The sequence below is a fragment of the Tachyglossus aculeatus genome, chromosome X1 (assembly GCF_015852505.1).
Source record: "Tachyglossus aculeatus isolate mTacAcu1 chromosome X1, mTacAcu1.pri, whole genome shotgun sequence".
NCBI classification, from domain to species: Eukaryota; Metazoa; Chordata; class Mammalia; order Monotremata; family Tachyglossidae; genus Tachyglossus; species Tachyglossus aculeatus.
In genome coordinates this window covers 14,774,252-14,793,865 of record NC_052101.1, presented here as the reverse complement: position 1 = coordinate 14,793,865, position 19,614 = coordinate 14,774,252, and the positions used below count along the sequence as shown (strand labels likewise).

The window sequence follows — 19,614 nt, the reverse complement described above, 5'->3', positions numbered from 1 at the left end:
TTATTGAGCACTTACTGTGCACAGAACACTATACTAAACTCTTGTCAGAGTACAATACAATGGAGTTAGTATCTGAATATCCAGCACTTAAATATTAATTGAGAATGGTCTCCCCCACTAGAGTGCAAGCTCATCGTGGGCAGGGAATGTATCTTCAACTCTTTTGTCTTGTTCTCCCACAAGCAGTTAGTGTAGTGCACTGCACAGAGTATGCGCTCAATGAATAGCACTGATGCACTTAAGCAGTTTAAGTAAGCACTCAAATATAATTAATGATGAAGCACTTTATCTTAGGTGAGTTCGGTTAAGGTCATCTACCTCCGGGTGAAATGAAGTTCTAAAATCACCAGGTCCCTTGCTCTCTCAGAGACAGGTGTTTTACCCGTTTTATCTACAAAGGCTTACTTATGACCCTGGTTTAAGGATGCTAAATGCATTCCCTTGGTAAATTGGGATCGAGTGAGATCAGATTTCAAACTTCCCTGCCAGAAATTCCTTTCTGTTTTGAAACATAAGATGTTTATGGTTTTTGTTTTGAAATGTTAAATCAGATGGATTTTCCTCCAGTTACAGCGGGTATCCCTTTCTACCTGTTGCAGCCAGAGAAGCTAGGCGCTAAAGCACAGAAGCAAAGGCAGAATTTCAAAGAGAAACCCCTCGGAATCTTTCCCCATAAGGAAGCAGGCCCAAGAGCTTGCCAGACTACAACACAATCCTCCCTAACAAGGAGGATCAAGGATTAACAAGTACAGCCATGTATTATTCAACTGTGCTTATCTTCAAATGGTTCCTTTTGTTTTTTAAAATCTTCATGAACTCCATTTACTACAGTCCTTATTTGCTACTGGCCACAAACCCGTACAGTACTGTACACCTAAACTAATTTACAAACCATACTGTTGACTTCTGGATCTCATTTTACTCAAAAAAAAATTGCAAAAAATCGAGGATTTACATTCAGTGGCATTTGAGTGCTTACTGCGTACAGAACACTGTACTAAGTACTTGGAAAAGTATAATACATTAGAGTTACATGCTAAAATAGAATGATTTTAAAGCAAGTACTAGAATACTAGAATAGTTCTTTCCCCCAAGAAGACCTCCTAGTTTCTAGCTGCTAGAAAGTCAAGAACTTGTAGTGTTTTAGTTCTATGTCATCTTCCAGTCCAACTGTGGTAAAAAGATTTTCACTAGCCACTACACACAGTTGATGTAGCTTGGCTCAGTGGAAAAAGCACGGGCTTCGGAGTCAGAGGTCATGGGTTCAAATCCCGACTCCCCAATTGTCAGCTGTGTGACTTTGGGCAAGTCACTTCACTGGGCCTCAGTTACCTCATTTGTAAAATGGAGATTAAGACTGTGTGCCTCCCAAGGGACAACCTGATCAAGCACTTAGAACAGTGCTTGGCAAATAGTAAGCGCTTAATAAATGACATCATTATTATTATTATTATTATTATGTAAAAACCTCCTTTACTGACCAAATGTTAATAGGGCCTTTATACAGACTGAACTTCTGCAGTGTTCTCCTTTGCCAACGTCTGTCACCCAATCTGTTCAACTGAACATGGTTCGAATTTACTGAACAGGCAGCTGAATGGCACCATAACTCAGCACCAAAATAAAAGCCACCAAAATATGCAACAAAGATCTAATTCCAGCCCCAGGCTTCTTCTCACTCCACCTCCACCCCCACAGGGCTTATGTTTATATCTTTAAACTCTGCTGCCTCTGGTCTCCCAGGATAGATTGCAAACTCCTCAAGGGCAGGGCTCCCTTCAACTAACTCTACTGTAGTTTCCCAGGTGCTTAGTACAATGCTCTGGACAGAGTAAGTGCTCAATATATACTATTCCATTGACTGAGCTCACCTCCTCACCCAACATTGTCCTGTTGCATTCACTGAGTGACTCGAAACCCCACAAGAGAGCTTAAAACTAGTAGGAAATGGAAGCGAATTTGTGCGGAGGAAGTGTTGGGTGGGCACACGAGATTAAGAGAAGGAGTACTGGGAAAGAATTATCCTTTCACCTCTCCTTCAGCTAATTCTATTGAGTCAGACATACCTAGTGTATAAGAGGTCAGCATCAATGGTATGTATTGCGTGCTTGAGCTCAGTGCACTATATAGCAGGCCATTGGGAGAGTACAACAGAAGAAAAAAAAAGGGGCTCTCCCTTGGTAAGATATTGGTAAGCCATTTTTGATATTACCACTCACCAATCTAGGCAATCTATGTATCTCTTTAAAGGTGAGAACGGTTAAAGAAGGGCAACCCCTGCGAAAAGGAAAACTTTCTACAGATCATTTAATACATGCTTAGCTCTCTTTGTGTTTACCTGAATTAAGCCAATTCAATTGGTGTGCCTCAATATTTTTGACATCAGGTGCTGAAATCTGAGGAAAGCATTCCAAATACACCATCATCAAAAAAAAGATGCAAGGTTAATATTAGGCTACCCAAGGAAGCTGCACAAAACCCAAAGTTCTCTTTGGGGCTGGTAGGGTTTGGATGGATGGACATGACTCTCCTTTACAGAGGCACATAACACTAGGTCTACTCCAGTACCTTCCTTTCATCTTGACTGACGGATTGCATTTCAGGCTTTTCCACCTATCTCTGACCCTCTTACCCACCTTGAGTCTTTGGGGTTGAGGGAGTTTGGAGATGGGCCTGCCAGTCTCCAATAAATACAACTGCCTGACATGGACAGGAGCGGTCGATATTCACATAACTGGACCCATCAAGGGGGGTGCCCAAGAAAGCACACATTATGGATCAAATTAATAGTATTTTTAAGCTCTTACTGTGTGCACTGCACTGTTCTCAAGTGCTTGGGAAAGTACAATTTAACTGAGTTGGTAGACACGTTGCCTGCTAACAATGAGTGGATCGATTGCCTCGTCTTCTCACACCCGCCCTAGTGTTTTGGGGTCCAAATGATGACTTATCCCCGCTTTTACTGGATTAAAAAAATGAACCCTTGAGTAAAATGCTTGTTGGTGCTGTGCTCAGATAACTTTTATTTTTCCATTACTTTCTATACACTGCATGCCTCCTCACAGTCTAGTGAAAGCTGCTTCCATCTTTTCTGTTGTCACTTCGCACTGCCCAGAGTCAAAATGCCTGGGACCCTCAGGCCCTTGCCAAGAGTTTCCACATCAAGACTCTGGATCATTTCTTTGCTCTCAGGCTGAATTCAGTATTCTTTAGTATCCCTTCCCATCCTATCCCACTGTGCGGGAGGTGAGTGGGGCATACCTGCTTTTCATTTTCCAAGATGATGCTATTGACGGTGAGATCACATCTGCATAGGTGGGCATGAATGACAAGGCCTACGTCCGGCTGGGACCGGGGTGAAGTCCCAGTCAAGGAAGGAGATCGCCACCCTATCTCACCAGCTTTAGTGAGATAGAGCCAGTAGAGCCTCTGGAAATGATCTGGAGATGGACCTAGTCACTACTCCCTCTTGGAGAAAGATAATGGTGCTGTTTTGCTGCTGGGGCTCCTCAACACTCCACTGATAGAGCACACTGTGGAGATTGTGCTCCATTATCTCCTTAAACAGTTTGTTCTGCCTTATTTGCCTAGGACCTCTTTCAGCCAACAGCTAGGCAGCTCCTTGGATATCCTGTTACCTTCCATTCTTCCAGGTCTATCTAAAGAAACTCTATTGCTCTGAGCGGTGAGTCAATGCTGGTAACCTAACGGCATTCCTTATTGGTAATTTTGACCTGCCCTTTAATGCTGAATTTGACTTTTGGACAATAAACACGAATAAAGAAACCACACATCCATTCTATGCTAGGACTAAGTCTCCTAGCCATGTAGAAAATTGGACACTCCCACATCTTTGAATTTTTAATTTGGTATGAAACATGGCAGCCCACTGGTGCTAAAGACTTAAGTTTACAACAGCCACCATCATCTTAAATAGTACTCACTGAGCACCTACTGGTTATAGGACCATGGATTAAGATATAAAAAAAAGTAGAAGATGGGAAATGCTGCCCTCAAGGAAGTTTTATCAATCAGTTGAATTGACTTAGCGCCTACTGTATGCAGAGCACTGTACTATTTGGGAGAGTAAAACAGAGTTGGTAGACAAGTTTCCTGTCCCCAAGGAGCTTACAGTCCAGAGGAAACTAATTTTCAATCAAGTGAAAGGAAACAGGCACACTCAAAAAGCCAGGTATTCAATAGGCAAAGAAGTGAAAGAATTGCTACAAATGGTAAAGACAATTTAATAACCAATAACAAATAAACAGGCTCTGAGAAATGTCTGCTGTCTTACCTTGGGCAAGTCACTAAACTTCTCTGTGCCTCAGTTACCTCATCTGTGAAATGGGGGTTAAAACTGTCTGCCCAATGTGGGACATGGACTGTGTCCAACCTCATTAGCTTGCATCTACCCCTGTTTTTATTACAGTGCCCAGCACATAAAGCACTTAAACACCATAAAAAAATAGTCATAAAGCAGCTGGTAGATTGGTGTGGTCAGGTGGTGTCAGCTTGACTAGGTTTCACGGACCTTTTTACTTTTGTTTTATGTTTCACTGCCCATCCCTTCATCATGGGATAGTGTATTTGCCAAAGAAACGGAATTTGCTAACGGCATTCATCTCTGTGTTGCCAATGTAAATCTTTGTTTGCTTTTAGGGCTTCCCTGCTATAAGATGCTACATAACTTGAGCTTGCTTCAGGGCTCTTTGTCAGTCCACATCACTGTACTGACTTGAAAAGGCGACTTTTAATCCTCTGCATTCCTTCTTGTTGGTCCCTTAATATGGCAATCGTTAGCATTCAGCAATTCCTGGATGTTTATCTCCAATGGCTTTTGATGATACTTATATCCTGTTGAATTGGAAGCCCATTCTGACACCACCTTCCAGGTCTATAAGTCCTCTATCATGACAGCTTAGAGTTGAATGGGACTCTTCACCTCAATGTACTAATCATTTAATTCATTCGCATTATCTTCTACCGCCCAAATCAAACACATCACAGATGCACCCAAAACAATCTAAGAAGCAGTGTGGCTCAGTGGAAAGAGCCCGGGCTTTGGAGACAGAGGTCATGGGTTCAAATCCCGGCTCCGTTAAGTGTCAGCTGTGTGACTTTGGGCAAGTCACTTAACTTCTCTGGGCCTCAGTTACCTCATCTGTAAAATGGGGATGAAGACTGTGAGCCCCCCGCGGGACAACCTGATCACCTTGTAACCTCCCCGGCGCTTAGAACATTGCTTTGCACATAGTAAGTGCTTAATACATGCCGCTACAAAAAACTTTGTGAGATATTAAAGACATAGGCATTATTTCAACTCCGTGAGAAATGATGATGATTACTACATGTTTAGTAAGTACCAGACCATGCTAGAGACCATCAATGATGAATATCATTCTGACAATTCAAATGCTCCAAACACGAGCTGGTAGTAATACATCAATAATATTTGTGGAGCACTTACTGTGTTCAGAGCACTGTACTAAGTGCTCGGGAGAATACAATCTAGCAGAGTTGACAGATTCCCACAACAAGCTTACAGTCTAGAAGGGGAGAATAACCAAAGTATCAAAAAAACCCAATATCCTAAAACATTGAGATGAGTTGGGATCAAGTTTCTGCAGACATATTTACTATTATTTGTACATATTTACTATTCTATTTATTTTATTTTGTTAATATGTTTTGTTTTGTTGTCTGTCTCCCCCTTCTAGACTGTGAGCCCGCTGTTGGGTAGGGACCGTCTCTACATGTTGCCAACTTGTACTTCCCACTATACTTAGTACAGTGCTCTGCACACAGGAAGCGCTCAATAAATACGATTGAATGAAGGAATGAATGCAGAATAAAGAGACCATTAAGGCTCCGTGACAACATTACACATTCTCATTGGTAAAGCCTTATTATAAACTGCAAGCATCAACACGCAAAGCAAATGGGCACTTCTCTAAGATATTGTTTAAAAGGTAGTCGTTAAGACTGTAGATATGGCAAGAGACACCGGGCTTGAAAAAGTGACTTGGCATAAACTGCGCGTCATGGCCCAGGGGTCTGTGACCCTCTTTTGTTCTAATCACTGAGTAGCTGCAAGATGCTTGATGAGACATTTCTTGTCTTGTTTCAGGATGTTATAGTTAAGTCCAGAACACACCTTCCACCTTTGAAACACACAAGCATAGGCCAAGAGGCATGGCTTCAGCCCCAACCTTTGAAGAAGTTACTATCACAGCCAAAGCTACAATAAAGGGCAGACTTAAAGGAACACTGAGGAACGTCCAATAACTTCAGAAGATGTCGCCAAACAAGAAAAATCACTGGCATAGAAAAGAGGATTAAGAGTTGATTGGGGCTTTCTGCTGCTTCTTCACTGCTGTTCACGGCTAGCGAGATTCCATTCTGGCCAGAATCTTCTGAGCAGTCCACCGAAGACTATAGTTAACAACACGAACTGCAGAGTTAGCTTCGGATCAAAACGCTCCCAGCCGTCACGTACAGCAGACTTTTGCAGCACAACAGATATAGACGCGCAGAGAGCAACACCAAGACTCCCATACTCTATTTGTAGAACTCACAAAAGCATCCGACACCATTCACAGCATGGCCGAATGGACACAACACAGGCCTTGGTCCCGGCTTCACCACTTGACTGCTGTGGGACCAAGTCACTTCACTTCTCGATGCCTCAGTTCCCTCATCTGTAAAATGGGGATTTGGGACGGAGCCCTCTGGGGGACAGGGACTGTGTCCATTCTGATTTGCTTGTACCCACTTCAGTGCTTCGTAGAGTGCCTGGCACATAGTAAACACTTAAGAGATACCATTACTATTATTATCCAAAACCCTGGCCTCTGGTAACTACTAAGCCAATGTGACTATCTCAAAAGCTTTGACAGGATCCATGGCTGATAGACCACCACCCTTCCCCATCTAAAGAGCCCTTCGCATCTTCTCACTAATCCTTCACTTGCCCTATTTGCCCTCCCTTCTGTGGCACCTGGGACTATATCCTTTAAGTGCTTTGATTTTCATCCCACCCCAGAGCACTTATTTACATAGCCATCTGTAATTTATATTAATGTCCACCTCCCACTCTCCCCTGTAAGCTCCCTGAGAGCAGGGAACAAGTCAACCTACTCTGTTGTACTCTCCCTGGCTTGGTACCACGCTCTGGACATGGCTAAATAAATACTACAGTTCGATCGACTGATTGGTCGAGTCGGAGTTGAAAGTCCTTCAGCTGACTCATTCCCTATCACCATCAGGACCACGAAGGAGGGGGTCTAACCATCCATGACCCTTTAGGGTCATTTATAGCATTCCTGTTTCCAGCTTGCATTCTGCCACACCTGATTTCACAACTTCTACAAATTTCATTCACAAGCTGTTCACTCATTCACCCAGATAATTAACATTTTAATCAAGGCCAGACAGGGTACTGAACTCTGCCGCATTTCACTAAATGTCTCCTCCAAACGGACACACTGCCCACGGTTTATGATCTTTCTGACAGTTTTCTTTATAAATCTACACAGTTTACTGCTCCTAATTGCCCAGTCTTCCTATTGTTTACAGATTCTCTCGACTGTGCTAAATTATAATAGTTAGTACCGGGGGAAGCAGCCCACCCATTCTCAGAGGCAACACCGTTAAGAAAATATAATTTTCATTTGCTTTTTCTCCACATATTTGGGAGTACTTGGGAGCTGGATATTTTAGAAAGCACGTTAATCCTTCAAGTATTAACACACAGAAATGAAGGTCACTCGGTCCCCGATTTGTTTATGGTTTCCAAGTAGTCTTGCAGTGTTTTGTCAATATTTACTTTCGCGAGTCATAATGATTTCCTTATTTATCTATATTTATGCTCTCATCTCGGTCCCCAACCCTCTCTTCAACATCATGGTGATGACCCTACAACCAGGTAAAGATGTTTATCAGATAAGGACTCCTTACCCTAAGCTTCAAGGCCAGGCAGGTGCCGGACAGGCCCCGTCGGATGGCTATCTTCTCTACCTCCGCCACGTGGTACCTAGATCAATCGATCAATCGTATTTATTGAGCACTTACTGTGTGCAGAGCACTGTACTAAGTGCTTAGGAAGTACAAGTTGGCAACATATAGAGACAGTCCCTACCCAACAGTGGGCTCACAGTCTAAAAGATGTGAGCCTAGGTGACCTGTGGTGTACCATTTTCTCTCCCGGTTTCTGAAGTGGAGGTGAACGCCATCTCAGCCGCTGATTTAGATTATTTTCACCTTCTAAGCTGACTGGAGCCAATTCAACCGAAACTTTCTGTACCGGTTAAGCTTCTCTGCTGGGCAGTTTCTAGTGAGAATGCCTCGATGAGCTGTGCCCGGTTTTGGAAGGTAGAAACCTGTGTCAAAATGAAATGCTTCACTGCTGTCAAAGAGGCCTCCCGGAAGGCACCATCTGAAGGTCTCTTAGCCTTTCAAGAAAGAATCTATTCTGGTTCAGCTGTGGTCCCTGTGTAACACGCCAAGTTGTCTTCCGGCCAAATCAGCAAAATCGTTGCTGTGAAATCTCCTGAAGCAAGGGAAGAGAAAGTTTTCTCCCTCCTCTCAAACCCAACTCCTACCACTCTCATCGCCATTCAGGAGGCAGAAGTGAGAAACAGGAGAAACAGAATTCCATCAGGGTCAGGCGGTAAAGAAGTGGAAAATTTAGTTTGGGAAGAACTGGCATCCCTTCAAGTACCAAACCTAACCATATCCTCTAAGGTGAGGGAGCAGAGAGAAGCTGTCCCCTCCCAAATAGGTTTTTGGGAAGAAATCACTTGCAACCGGATTGATTCCATAAGAGTTTAGCTTCTTTTGGTCAGAATATGTCATAGGTAAAAGCTTCATCACATTTGCCAGGTCCAACTCGCTGGATCTGCAAATTCTCTTCTAACCCAAGAAAAGGGATAGGTGAATTTTTTCCACGGCTAGATGAAATGTCATCCACTCTCTACTGTATCTTTACAGTTGGGAACAAGGTATTCACTCCAATAGAGCTTCTCGCGCTTTTCCAAGTTCTCTCTCCCCTAAAACCAAACCTTCAATTACCCATCAACACTTCGACTCCACGATGAAACTCTAACCGTTACACCCTGAACTTCCCAGAAAGTCTCCTTCCTGCATTCTCTGAATAGCGTTCCAGATCCCAAAACGGTTTCTTCCACCTCCTCCCCCTTGCCCCCAATCAGTCTTCCCACTCATCCTCTCCAATATCCAAAACTGTTGTTTTGTTTCTAGGCAGCAACTAGACAGAGAGGTAGTCCCGCCAAAGAAACAGGAGCAATTCTGGATACACAGAGGTCAAATAAAAATGCTTGGCGAGGAGTAGGACAGAGGGGCATTCTCTGGGACCTGGAAAGCAGGCTGAAGATTCAATTAAAAACAAACGGAAAATACCTTGGGTGCCTGAAAAAGCATCCATCTTGGGATCTAGCAAGCAACCTCTGGAATGGGAGAATCCCTCAATTTCCAAGGTGACAGGGGTAGCAGGATAGGTATTTCATATGTTCTTTAGCAAAATGCAGAATCCTGATACTCCTGCATATATTCAGGAACTGGGAAGGCCGGGAGCCTGCAAATTCTGGGAGATAGGGCATGGATTTGGGAACTACCTCTAATGTGTTATGTGGCCTTGAGCAAATGGCTTATAATAATAATGGTATTTGGTACGCATTTACTATGTGGCAGGCACTATACTAAGCACTGGGGTGGATACAACCAAATTGGGTTGGACACAGTCCCTTGTCCCAAATGGGGCTCACAGTCTCAATCCCCATTTTACAGATGAGGTACCTGAGGCACAGATCAGTGAACTGACCTGACCAAGGTCACACAGCAGACAAATGGTAGAGCCGGGATTAGAACCCATGACCTTCGAACTACCCGGCTCATGCTCTATCCACTCCACCATGCTGCTTCTAATAACTATGGTTGTTTATTTAGGAATTTCTATGTCCCAGACAATAAGCACTGGGGTAGATACAAGCCAATCAGATGGGCCAATGGGTGGGAAAGAGAAGAGAAAATCCCACGCTGCTTGATGCCCGGGGAAGGCCAGTGGCTGCAATAGCCACTGCTGCGGCTATAGGCAAGCTCTGGACCCTGAGCATGTTTCAGACTTTGTTTTGTTTTGTGTACATGGTATTTTGTTTTGTATACATGCTGTACTTGTCCTTATCTCACCTCCTCCAGGAGGCCTTGCCAGACTGAACCCCCTTTTTCCTCTCCTCCTCCCTATCCTTCCTTCTGCCCTACCTCTTTCCCCTCCCCATAGCACTGGTATATATTTGTACAGATTTATTACTCTATTTCACTTGACATATTTACTATTTATTTTGTTAATGATGTGCATATAGCTACAATTCTATTTGTTCTGACGATTTTGACACCTGTCTACAGGTTTGGTTTTGTTGTCTGCCTCCCCCTTCTAGACTATGAGCCCATTGTTGGGTAGGGACCGTCTCTATATGTTGTCGACTTGTACTTCCCAAGCGCTCAGTACAGTGCTCTGCACACAGTAAGCACTCAATAAATACGATTGAATGAATGAATCTTTTTTTAGTCATTTAGTGTTCCATTGTTTCTGTCTCCAGTCCCTTCTCCCGGATTTATATTCCCAGATTGTGAGCCACTCAAGGGACAAGGTCCGTCCGTGTCTCATTTAGACTGTGAGCTCACTGTTGGGTAAGGACTGTCTCTATATGTTGCCAATTTGTACTTCCCAAGCGCTTAGTACAGTGCTCTGCACATAGTAAGCACTCAATAAATACGATTGATGATGATGATTTCCACCTGAGTACTCTTTCCCGGTTCCAAGTACCGTGCTCTGCACACAGCAAGTGCTGAATAAATACTATTACTGCTACAACGTAAGGCCCCGTTCCACACAGGGATTGTGGTCTAAAGCTCCATGTCCTCAAAAGTAAAATGGGGTTAAAAAACACACCTTCTTCCTTCGCTGGACCTGGAAAGGTATTTCGTTACTAAAGATTGCAGGACAGCAAATAGCGTAATAAAACACTAAATCATAAGCTCTTTGAAAACAGGTATAAAAGTCAGAAAAACATTTCCATGCATGTTTTCACAGGGAAACCAATAAAAACGAAGTTTTAGAATGAGTTCACATTAACGGATTCAACCAGTAGGGGTCATTTCAGTGCAAAAATTGCAGCAAAAAAATAGGATCATACGCGATTTTCGTCTGCTACTCTTCACATGAAAATCTTTTTTCTGCTCTAGTTTACTCCTTAGCATCATAGTACAGTTGCCCGCAAAGCAACCGAAACGCCATGGGGAATGAAAGTTCCTTCTACACAACCGTTAGCATGTTAAAGATCCAATTTAAAACTTTTAGCTATTTCCAAAAAGTTGCTTTTCCACTTCCATATCCATACTTTCCATTTAAGGTAATGTAAGGGAAGAAGTGCAATCATTTGAAATTTCAGCATACCGATTATAGAAGGCATTTTAAACATCTTCTAATCATCAACATCATGTAGAGAACTTGAGAAAACCAAACAGCACAGAGCCTTGAAGACCTTTAGTTTCCTATACATTTTATTCCAACTTTTAAGATTCCCAGAAAGTTCCCCCAAATATGCCTGGGAGCTGAAAACATAACTGCTGGAATTAAATCTGTGGTTCCAGGGCACCAACTGAAATACAATCGCGTCAACGGAGCCTTCAAAGAGTTTTTAATGCTAACACCAAGTGTGTGGGGTGTTACCCGTGAAAATGAAGCTATGAAGTTATTGCATCATTTCAGAGGAATGATCCCCTCCACTAACTGCCAAAAAAACTCCATACTCTGTCACAGTGAAAATGTTGCCAAAACATTTGATTGTTGTAAAGGTTCGCTGTGCCTCACGATTCCTTCAAAGACGCTTGAAAAATACTCTTTTAAAAAGGGGAGCCCAAAGGGTTTTCAAGCAATTCGAGTGCTTGTAAAAACACCACGACTGCAGGGAGTTTCCTGCAGATTCATCATTTTCCAATTATGCAGATGCCTTGAACATAGATCAACCTGGTTGGGTTAGGTCCAAGACATAATCCATGTGCCCAGAATCAAAGAAACCTCCTGAAATTCAAAGCGTCGATTCAGAACTACGAAGAACCCTCCTCCGTTGAATTCTGTATGATGTACCTACGCTTTCCCTGAATCGTCACGGGTTTGCTCGTGTTACAAACTGACGTTACACATCAAAAAAGATGCTCGCATGTTTCTGGTAAATCAAACATTTCGAATTTGGTCCGTGCCAAGTGGAGTAGATATCCCTCTAAGCTTTCCTTTCAGTAGTTTCTGGACCACTTCCTTCCCTCCAAAGAGTTTCCTATTCTCGTTACTGCCGTCTACCTTTCAAACCAGAAAGGCCTCTCTGACTTTCCAGAATTGCCTGAACAGAAAAAGATGCCTTCAATTCCAGCCTCTTCCGACACCCATTTTTCTTCCCCACTCTCCAGCTCCTCCCTCCATAACCTGGTCGGGACCGGGGCCTGTTTTTTATTATTAATAATACTAATACTACTACTAATAATGATGGCATTTGTTACGCGTTTACTGTGTGTGAAGCACTGTTCTAAGCACTGGAGGGGGGGGGATACAAGGTGATCAGGTTGTCCCACGTGGGGCTCACAGTCTTAATCCCCATTTTACAGATGAAAAGTGACTTACCCAAAGTTACACAGCTGACAAGTGGCGGAGCAGGGATTAGAACCCGTGACCTCTGACGCCCAAGCTCGTGTTCTTTCCACTGAACCACGCTGCTTCTCTTTAAACAACATTCCCCATCAAAAGTTCATTCGATTGTATTTACTGAGTGCTGACTGTGCGTAGAGCATTGTACGGAGAAGTCACAACTTCTCTGTGCCCCAAGTTACCTCACCTGGAAAATGGGGAGTAAGACTGTGAGCCCCCCGTGGGACAACCTGATCACCTTGTAACTTCCCCAGCGCTTAGAACAGTGCTTTGCACGTAGCAAGCGCTTAATAAATGCCATTATTATGACTATTATTATCATTATTACTAAGTGCTGGGGAAGAGTACAGTAGAACAATAAACGGACACATTCCCTGGGCTCAGGGACTCTTCTCGGGGCCTCACCTCCAGAAAAATAAGGGTGTTGGGGGTGAGGGATGATGCTCTACCATCATTATGATACCGTCCATTGCCAAGTGCTCGGTCCAGTGTACTACACCCCGTAAGCGCTCAATAAATACCGCCGATGGGTAGAGAAGCAGTGTGGCCTACTGGCAAGAGCTCGGGCTTGGGAGTCAGAGGACGTGGGTTCTAATCCCGGCTCTGCCACTTGTCTGCTGTGCGACCTTGAGCAAATCCCTTAACTTCTCTGTGCCTCAGTTCCCCCATCTGTCAAATGGGGATGAAGACTGTGAGCCCCTTGTGAGACAACCCAAATACCCTGCATCTATTCCAGCGTTTAGAATAGCGCTTGGCACATAGTAAGCGCTTAACAAATACCATCATTATTATCTCTGGGGTGGGGATAGGGGAAGCCCAGGAAAAACGCTGGGAGGGATTACCTGACCAAAACGGAGGGATGGAAAAAGGACCTGGGAAGGTGGTTTTTACACCGCGGTGGATAGGGAGGGCCAGGATTTCCCCCTCGGGATCTAGGAGTCTGGGAGCCCTTGCAGGCATTTCCCAATAAAGGGGTGCAAGCCTGCTGGCCCGAGGCCACTCGGAGGACTCTGAAGGCCTCACCCCTCCCAACATGACCACTCTAGAGCTATGGGGGAAAACCCCAAATCCAGCATGGGCCCCACTCCCGGACCCCTGGCCCATGTCCTACCTCTGGCTTGGAACTCCTACCCTCCTCAAATTTGCCAAACCATCACTCTTCCTCCCTTCAAAGCTCTACTAAAGGTGCACCTCCTCCAAGAGGGCACCCAGGGACTAAGCCCCGCTTTTCCTCAGCTCCCCCTCCCTTCCGCCTCCCCTCAATTCACTCCCTTTGCTCTTCCCCCCCTCCCCGCCCCCCAGACCTATGTATATATCTATAATTCTATTTATACTGATGCCTGTTCACTTGCTTTGATGTCGATCTCCCCGCTTCTAGACTGTAAGCCTGGTGTGGGCAGGAATCATCTCTAATGCTGAATTGTAATAATAACAGTAACAGTAATGATGGTATTTTGTTAAGCACTTACTATGTGCCAAGCACTTTTCTAAGCACTGGGGTGGATACAAGGTAATCAGGTTGTCCCACGTGGAGCTCAGTCTTCATCCCCATTTTACAGATGAGGGAACTGAGGCCCAGAGAAGTTAAGTGACTTACCCAAGGTCACACAGCAGACAAGTGGAGGAGCCGGGATTAGAATCAACAACCTCTGACTGAAATCTGTGCACTCTCCACTAAGCCACGCTGCTTTTCGTTCTTATACTTGTACTTTCCAAGTGCTTAGTCCCATGCTCTACACACAGTAAGTGCTCAATAAATACGATTTAATGCCCCGCTGCTGACCCCTGGCCCACATCCTACTTCTGGCCTGGAATTCCCTTCCTCCTCAAATCCGCCAAACCATCACTCTTCCCCTCTTCAAAGCCTTACTGAAGGCACACCTCCTCCAAAAGGCCTTCCCAGATTAAGCCCCCTCTTCCTCAGCTTCCCCTCTCTTCCGTCTCACCTCGACTTGCTCCCTTTGCTCTTCCCCCCCTCCCCACCCCACAGAACTTGACTGTATATATGTACAAATCTATAATTCTATTTGCATCACTGCCTTCTCACTTGTTTTGATATGTATATATATTCGCAATTTATTTACACTGATGCCTGTTTACTGGTTTTTGATGTCTGTCTTCCCCTTTCGAAACTGCGAGCCCAGTCTGGGCTGGGATCGTCTGCCTTTATCGCTGAACTGTACTTTCCCAGCACTTAGTCCAGTTCCCTGCATGCAGTAGGCGCTCAATAAATACGACTGAATAAATGATGCCTGCTTACTTGCATTGATATCTCTCCCCCCCACCCTCCAAGACTGTGAGCCCGTTGTGGGCAGGGATTGTCTCTATTATGATAATAATAATGGCATTTATTAAATAGTGCTTACTACGTGCAAAGCACTGTTCTTTGCGCCAGGGAGGTTACAAGGCGATCAGGTTGTCCCACATAGGGCTCACAGTCTTAATCCCCATTTTAAAGATGAGGTCACTGAGGCACAGACAAGTGCCTTGCCCAAAGTGACAAAGCTGACAATTGGCGGAGCCAGCATTTGAACCCATGACCTCTGACTCCAAAGCCTATGCTCTTTCCACTGAGCCACGCTGCTTTAGCTTTTTAATCACTGTAACGTACTTTCCAAGTGCTTAGTCCAGTGCTCTGCACACAACGTGGGCAGGGATTGTCTCTGTTGCTGAATTGTACTTTCCAAGCACTTAGTCCAGTGCTCTGCAAAAAGTAGATGCTGATCGCCTTGTATTCTCCCCCAGCGCTTAGCACATAGCGCTTAACAAATACCATCATTAAGTACGGCTGAATGAATGATGCCTGTCTACTTGTACTGATGACTCTCCCCTTGTAGATTGTGAGCCCTCCGTGGGCAGGGATCGTCTTTATCCCTGAACTGTACTTTCCGAGTGCTTAGTCCAGTGCTCTGCACGCAGTAGGCGCTCCAGAAATATGTATGAATGAATGATGCCTGCTTACTTGCACTGATGTCTGCTTCTACCCCCACCCCAAACTGTGAGCCCGCTGTGGGCAGGGGCTTTCTCTCTTTATCGCTGAATGGTACTTTGAGCTCTTAGTCCAATGCTGTGCATGTGTTAGGTGCTCCAGAAATAAGGAGGAGAGGAAGGAGAGGAGGGAAAGGAAGAGAGGAAGGAGAGGAAAGAGAGGAAGGAGAGGAAAGAGAGGAAAGAGAGGAAAGAGAGAAGAGGAAAGAGAGGAAAGAGAGAAGAGGAAAGAGAGGAAAGAGAAGAGAGGAAGGCGAGGAAGGAGAGGAAAGAGAGGAAAGAGAGGAAGGCGAGGAAGGCGAGGAAAGAGAGGAAAGAGGAGAGAGAGGAGAGAGAGGAAGGAGAGGAAGGAGAGGAAAGAAGAGAGGAAAGAAGAGAGGAAAGAAGAGAGGAAAGAAGAGAGGAAAGAAGAGAGGAAAGAAGAGAGGAAAGAAGAGAGGAAAGAAGAGAGGAAAGAGAGGAAGGCGAGGAAGGCGAGGAAAGAGAGAAAGGAGAGGAAAGAGAGGAAGGAGAGGAAAGAGAGGAAGGAGAGGAAGGAGAGGAGGAGAGGGAGGAGAGGAAGGAGAGGAGGAGAGGAAGGAGAGGAAGAGAGGGAGGAGAGGAGGAGAAGAAGGAGAGGAGGAGAGGAGGAAAGGAAGGAGAGGGGGGAAAGGAAGGAGGGGGGGAAAGGAAGGAGAGGGGGAAAGGAAGGAGAGGGGGAAAGGAAGGAGAGGGGGAAAGGAAGGAGAGGGGAAAGGAAGGAGAGGGGGAAAGGAAGGAGAGGGGGAAAGGAAGGAGAGGGGGAAAGGAAGGAGAGGGGGAAAGGAAGGAGAGGGGGAAAGGAAGGAGAGGGGGAAAGGAAGGAGGGGGGAAAGGAAGGAGGGGGGAAAGGAAGGAGGGGGGAAAGGAAGGAGAAGGGGAAAGGAAGGAGAGGAGGAAAGGAAGGAGAGGAGGAAAGGAAGGAGAGGAGGAAAGGAAGGAGAGGAGGAAAGGAAGGCGAGGAAGAAAGGAAGGCGAGGAGGAAAGGAAGGAGAGGAGGAAAGGAAGGAGAGGAGGAAAGGAAGGAAAGGAGAGGAGGGAAAGGAGGAAAGAAAGGAGAGGAAGGAAAGGAGAGAGAGAAGAAGAGGAAGGAAAGGAAGGAGAGGAGGACAGGAAGGAGAGGAAGAAAAGAAGGAAAGGAGAGGAGGGAAAAGAGGAAAAGAAAGGAGGAGAAGAACAAGGAAAGAAAAGAGAAAAGAAAAAAGGAAAGAAAAGAAGGAAAGGAGAGGAGAGAATGGAGGAAAAGTAAGAAGAGGAAGGAAAGGAGAGAAGGAAGGAGGATAAAAAAAGGAGGAAAAGAAACAAGGAAAGAAAAGAAGAAAAGAAAGGAGGAAGAGAAAGGAAGGGAGGGGAAGGGAAGGAAAGGAAAGGGTAGGCAGGGTAGTCCGGCCGTCCGTTTTCCGGGAGCCGGAGTTCGGGGCGGGGGTCCCGGGGAGCTTGGCCGCCAACTGACCTTCGCAGACGCCCACTTCGTACTCGGTGATGGAGTCTCCGTTGAGCGGGGGGCGGATGACACAGCGCAGGCCGCGGTCGCAGGCGCCGTGCAGCCCGTACACGCCGCCGCACGTCTCGTTCCTCTGGCGGGCGCACGTGTAGCAGCAGCCGCACACCGCCTGCACCCGGCTGCCCGGGCAGCCCCGCGGCTCCTCGCACTTGGACTCGTCGCACGGCAGGCACACCAGCGCCCGCGCCGCCGAGCCCAGCGCCAGCACCGACACCGCCCAGGCCCACAGCGGGCCCGGGCCCGGGCCCCACGGGCACGCCCACGCCCACGCCCACGCCCCCGGCTGCATCCTCCCCTCGCCCGGCCCGAAAAGCCCGCCGCCTGCAACGGGACCTCCAAGCCCGCCGGCTGCAAGCGGACCTCGAAGCCCTCCGGCTGCAACGGGCCACTAACCCCGCCGGTTGCAAACGGGGCTCGAATCCCTCCGGCTGCAAGCGGAGCTCAAATCCCGCCGGTTGCAACGGGGCTCAAATCCCTCCCGCTGCAAGCGGGGCTCGAATCCCTCCGGCTGCAGGCTGAGCTCGAATCCCGCCAGCTGCAACGGGGCTCAAATCCCTCCGGTTGCAACGGGGCTCAAATCCCTCCGGTTGCAACGGGGCTCAAATCCCGCCGGTTGCAAACTGAGCTCGAATCCCTCCGGCTGCAAACTGAGCTCGAATCCCGCCGGCTGCAAGTTGAGCTCGAATCCCGCCGGCTGCAAGTTGAGCTCGAATCCCTCCGGTTGCAACGGGGCTCAAGTCCCGCCGGCTGCAAGAGGAGCTCAAATCCCTCCGGCTGCAAGCGGAGCTCAAATCCCGCCGGTTGCAACGGGGCTCAAATCCCTCCGGCTGCAAGCGGAGCTGAAACCCCGCCGGTTGCAACGGGGCTCAAACCCCGCCGGCTGCAAACGGAGTTCGAATCCCGCCGGCTGCAACGGGGCTCGAATCCCTCCGGCTGCAACGGGGCTCGAATCCCTCCGGCTGCAAGGGAGGCTCGAATCCCTCCGGCTGCAAGGGAGGCTCGAATCCCTCCGGCTGCAAACGGAGCTCAAATCCCGCCGGCTGCAAGCGGAGCCCGAATCCCGCCGGGCGCAGGCGGAGCTCGAATCCCGCCGGGCGCAAGCGAACGCCGGCTGGAAGCGCGGGCAGAGAGACGGGAAAAATGGGAAGAGAGGCGGGGGAGAAAATGAAGAGGGAGCGGAGGGGGCGGGGAGGGAAAGTTTCCTCCCGACGGGTCCGGTTGAGCCGTAAGTTGGGCGGGCTCCGCCCGCTGCTGGGGCTCCTGGGGGAGGCGGCTCCCGGGTCCCGTGCAGCCCGCGGCGGCGGTGGGTTCGGTGGGTTGGGTGGTTTCGGTGGGTCGGTGCGGTCTGCGGAGAGTCGGTCTTGTCTCGGCCCGGCCCCTCGCTTCTGGCTGTGCCGGCTCGGGCCGCTCCGGCTTCGCCCAGCCCGTCCTCGCCCGGACCCCGCCCCCCGCGGCCGCGGCCGCCCCGCTCATTGGCTGCCTGCCTCCCTCCCTCCCGCCCGTGGACACGCCCCCTACTCGGGACACGCCCCCCAGTCCGCTCCTCCAATCCGCATCTCTCCCCCTCCTAGGGCCACGCCCCCCAGGTCCGCTCCTCCAATCCGCCTCTCGCCCCCTCCGTGGGCCACGCCCCCGGCCGGCTCCTCCAATCCGCGCCCCGCCCCTCCGTGGGCCACGCCCCCTGTCTCCTCCTCCAATCTTCGCCCCGCCCCCTCCTCGGGCCACGCCCCCGGTCGGCTCCTCCAATCCGCGCCCCGCCCCTACTAGGGACACGCCCTCTTCAGGGTCCGTTCTCCCATCAGGGCCCCGCCCCCTCCAGGCCACGCCCTCTCCAGGTTCCTCCGGCCCCCTCCCCCTCCTCCTTTTCTCCCGCTCCTGTTTTACTCATTCATTCAATCGTGTTTACTGAGCGCTCCCTGTGCGCAGAGCACTGGACTAAGCGCTTGGGAAGGACAAGTCGGCAACATATAGAGACGGTCCCTACCCAACAAGGGGCTCACAATCTAGAAGAGAGAGATAGACAACTTTTCCTCCTCTTCTCCTTCTCTTCCTCCCCTCCTCTTCTCTTCCTCCTCCTCCTCTTCCTTCTCCGCATCCCCCTTCTCCTCCTCTTCTCCTCCCTCCTCCTCCTCTTTCCTTTTCCTCCTCTACTCCTACTCCTCCCCTTCTCCTCCTCTTCCTCTCCCTCTTTCCTTTTCCTCTTCTTCTTCTTCTCCTTCTCCCCTTCCTCTTCCTCCTCCTCGTCTCCTCCTCTCCCCATTTCCTTTTCCTCCTCTTCTCCTCCTCTTCCTTCTCCCCTCCTCTTCCTCCTCCTCCTCCTCTTCTCCTTCTCTCCTCCTCTTCTCCTCCTCTTCTCCCTCTTTCCTTTTCCTCCTCTTCCTTTCTCCTT

General features: G+C 47.8%; 1 protein-coding gene across 1 annotated transcript in view; it reads right to left on the bottom strand.

Annotated features, from left to right (window-relative positions):
• The window catches only part of CRIM1 (cysteine rich transmembrane BMP regulator 1), a 227,383-nt gene extending 208,685 nt beyond the window's left edge, over positions 1-18,698 (bottom strand). The window contains exons 1-4 of the mRNA XM_038771661.1: positions 18,450-18,698; positions 18,098-18,336; positions 17,836-17,999; positions 17,175-17,600 (exon numbers count right to left, since the gene is read on the bottom strand). Coding sequence (XP_038627589.1) covers positions 17,175-17,600; positions 17,836-17,999; positions 18,098-18,336; positions 18,450-18,698 — 1,078 coding nt within the window. The remainder of the gene's footprint in view (positions 1-17,174; positions 17,601-17,835; positions 18,000-18,097; positions 18,337-18,449) is intronic.
• Between the last annotated feature and the right edge of the window lie 916 nt (positions 18,699-19,614).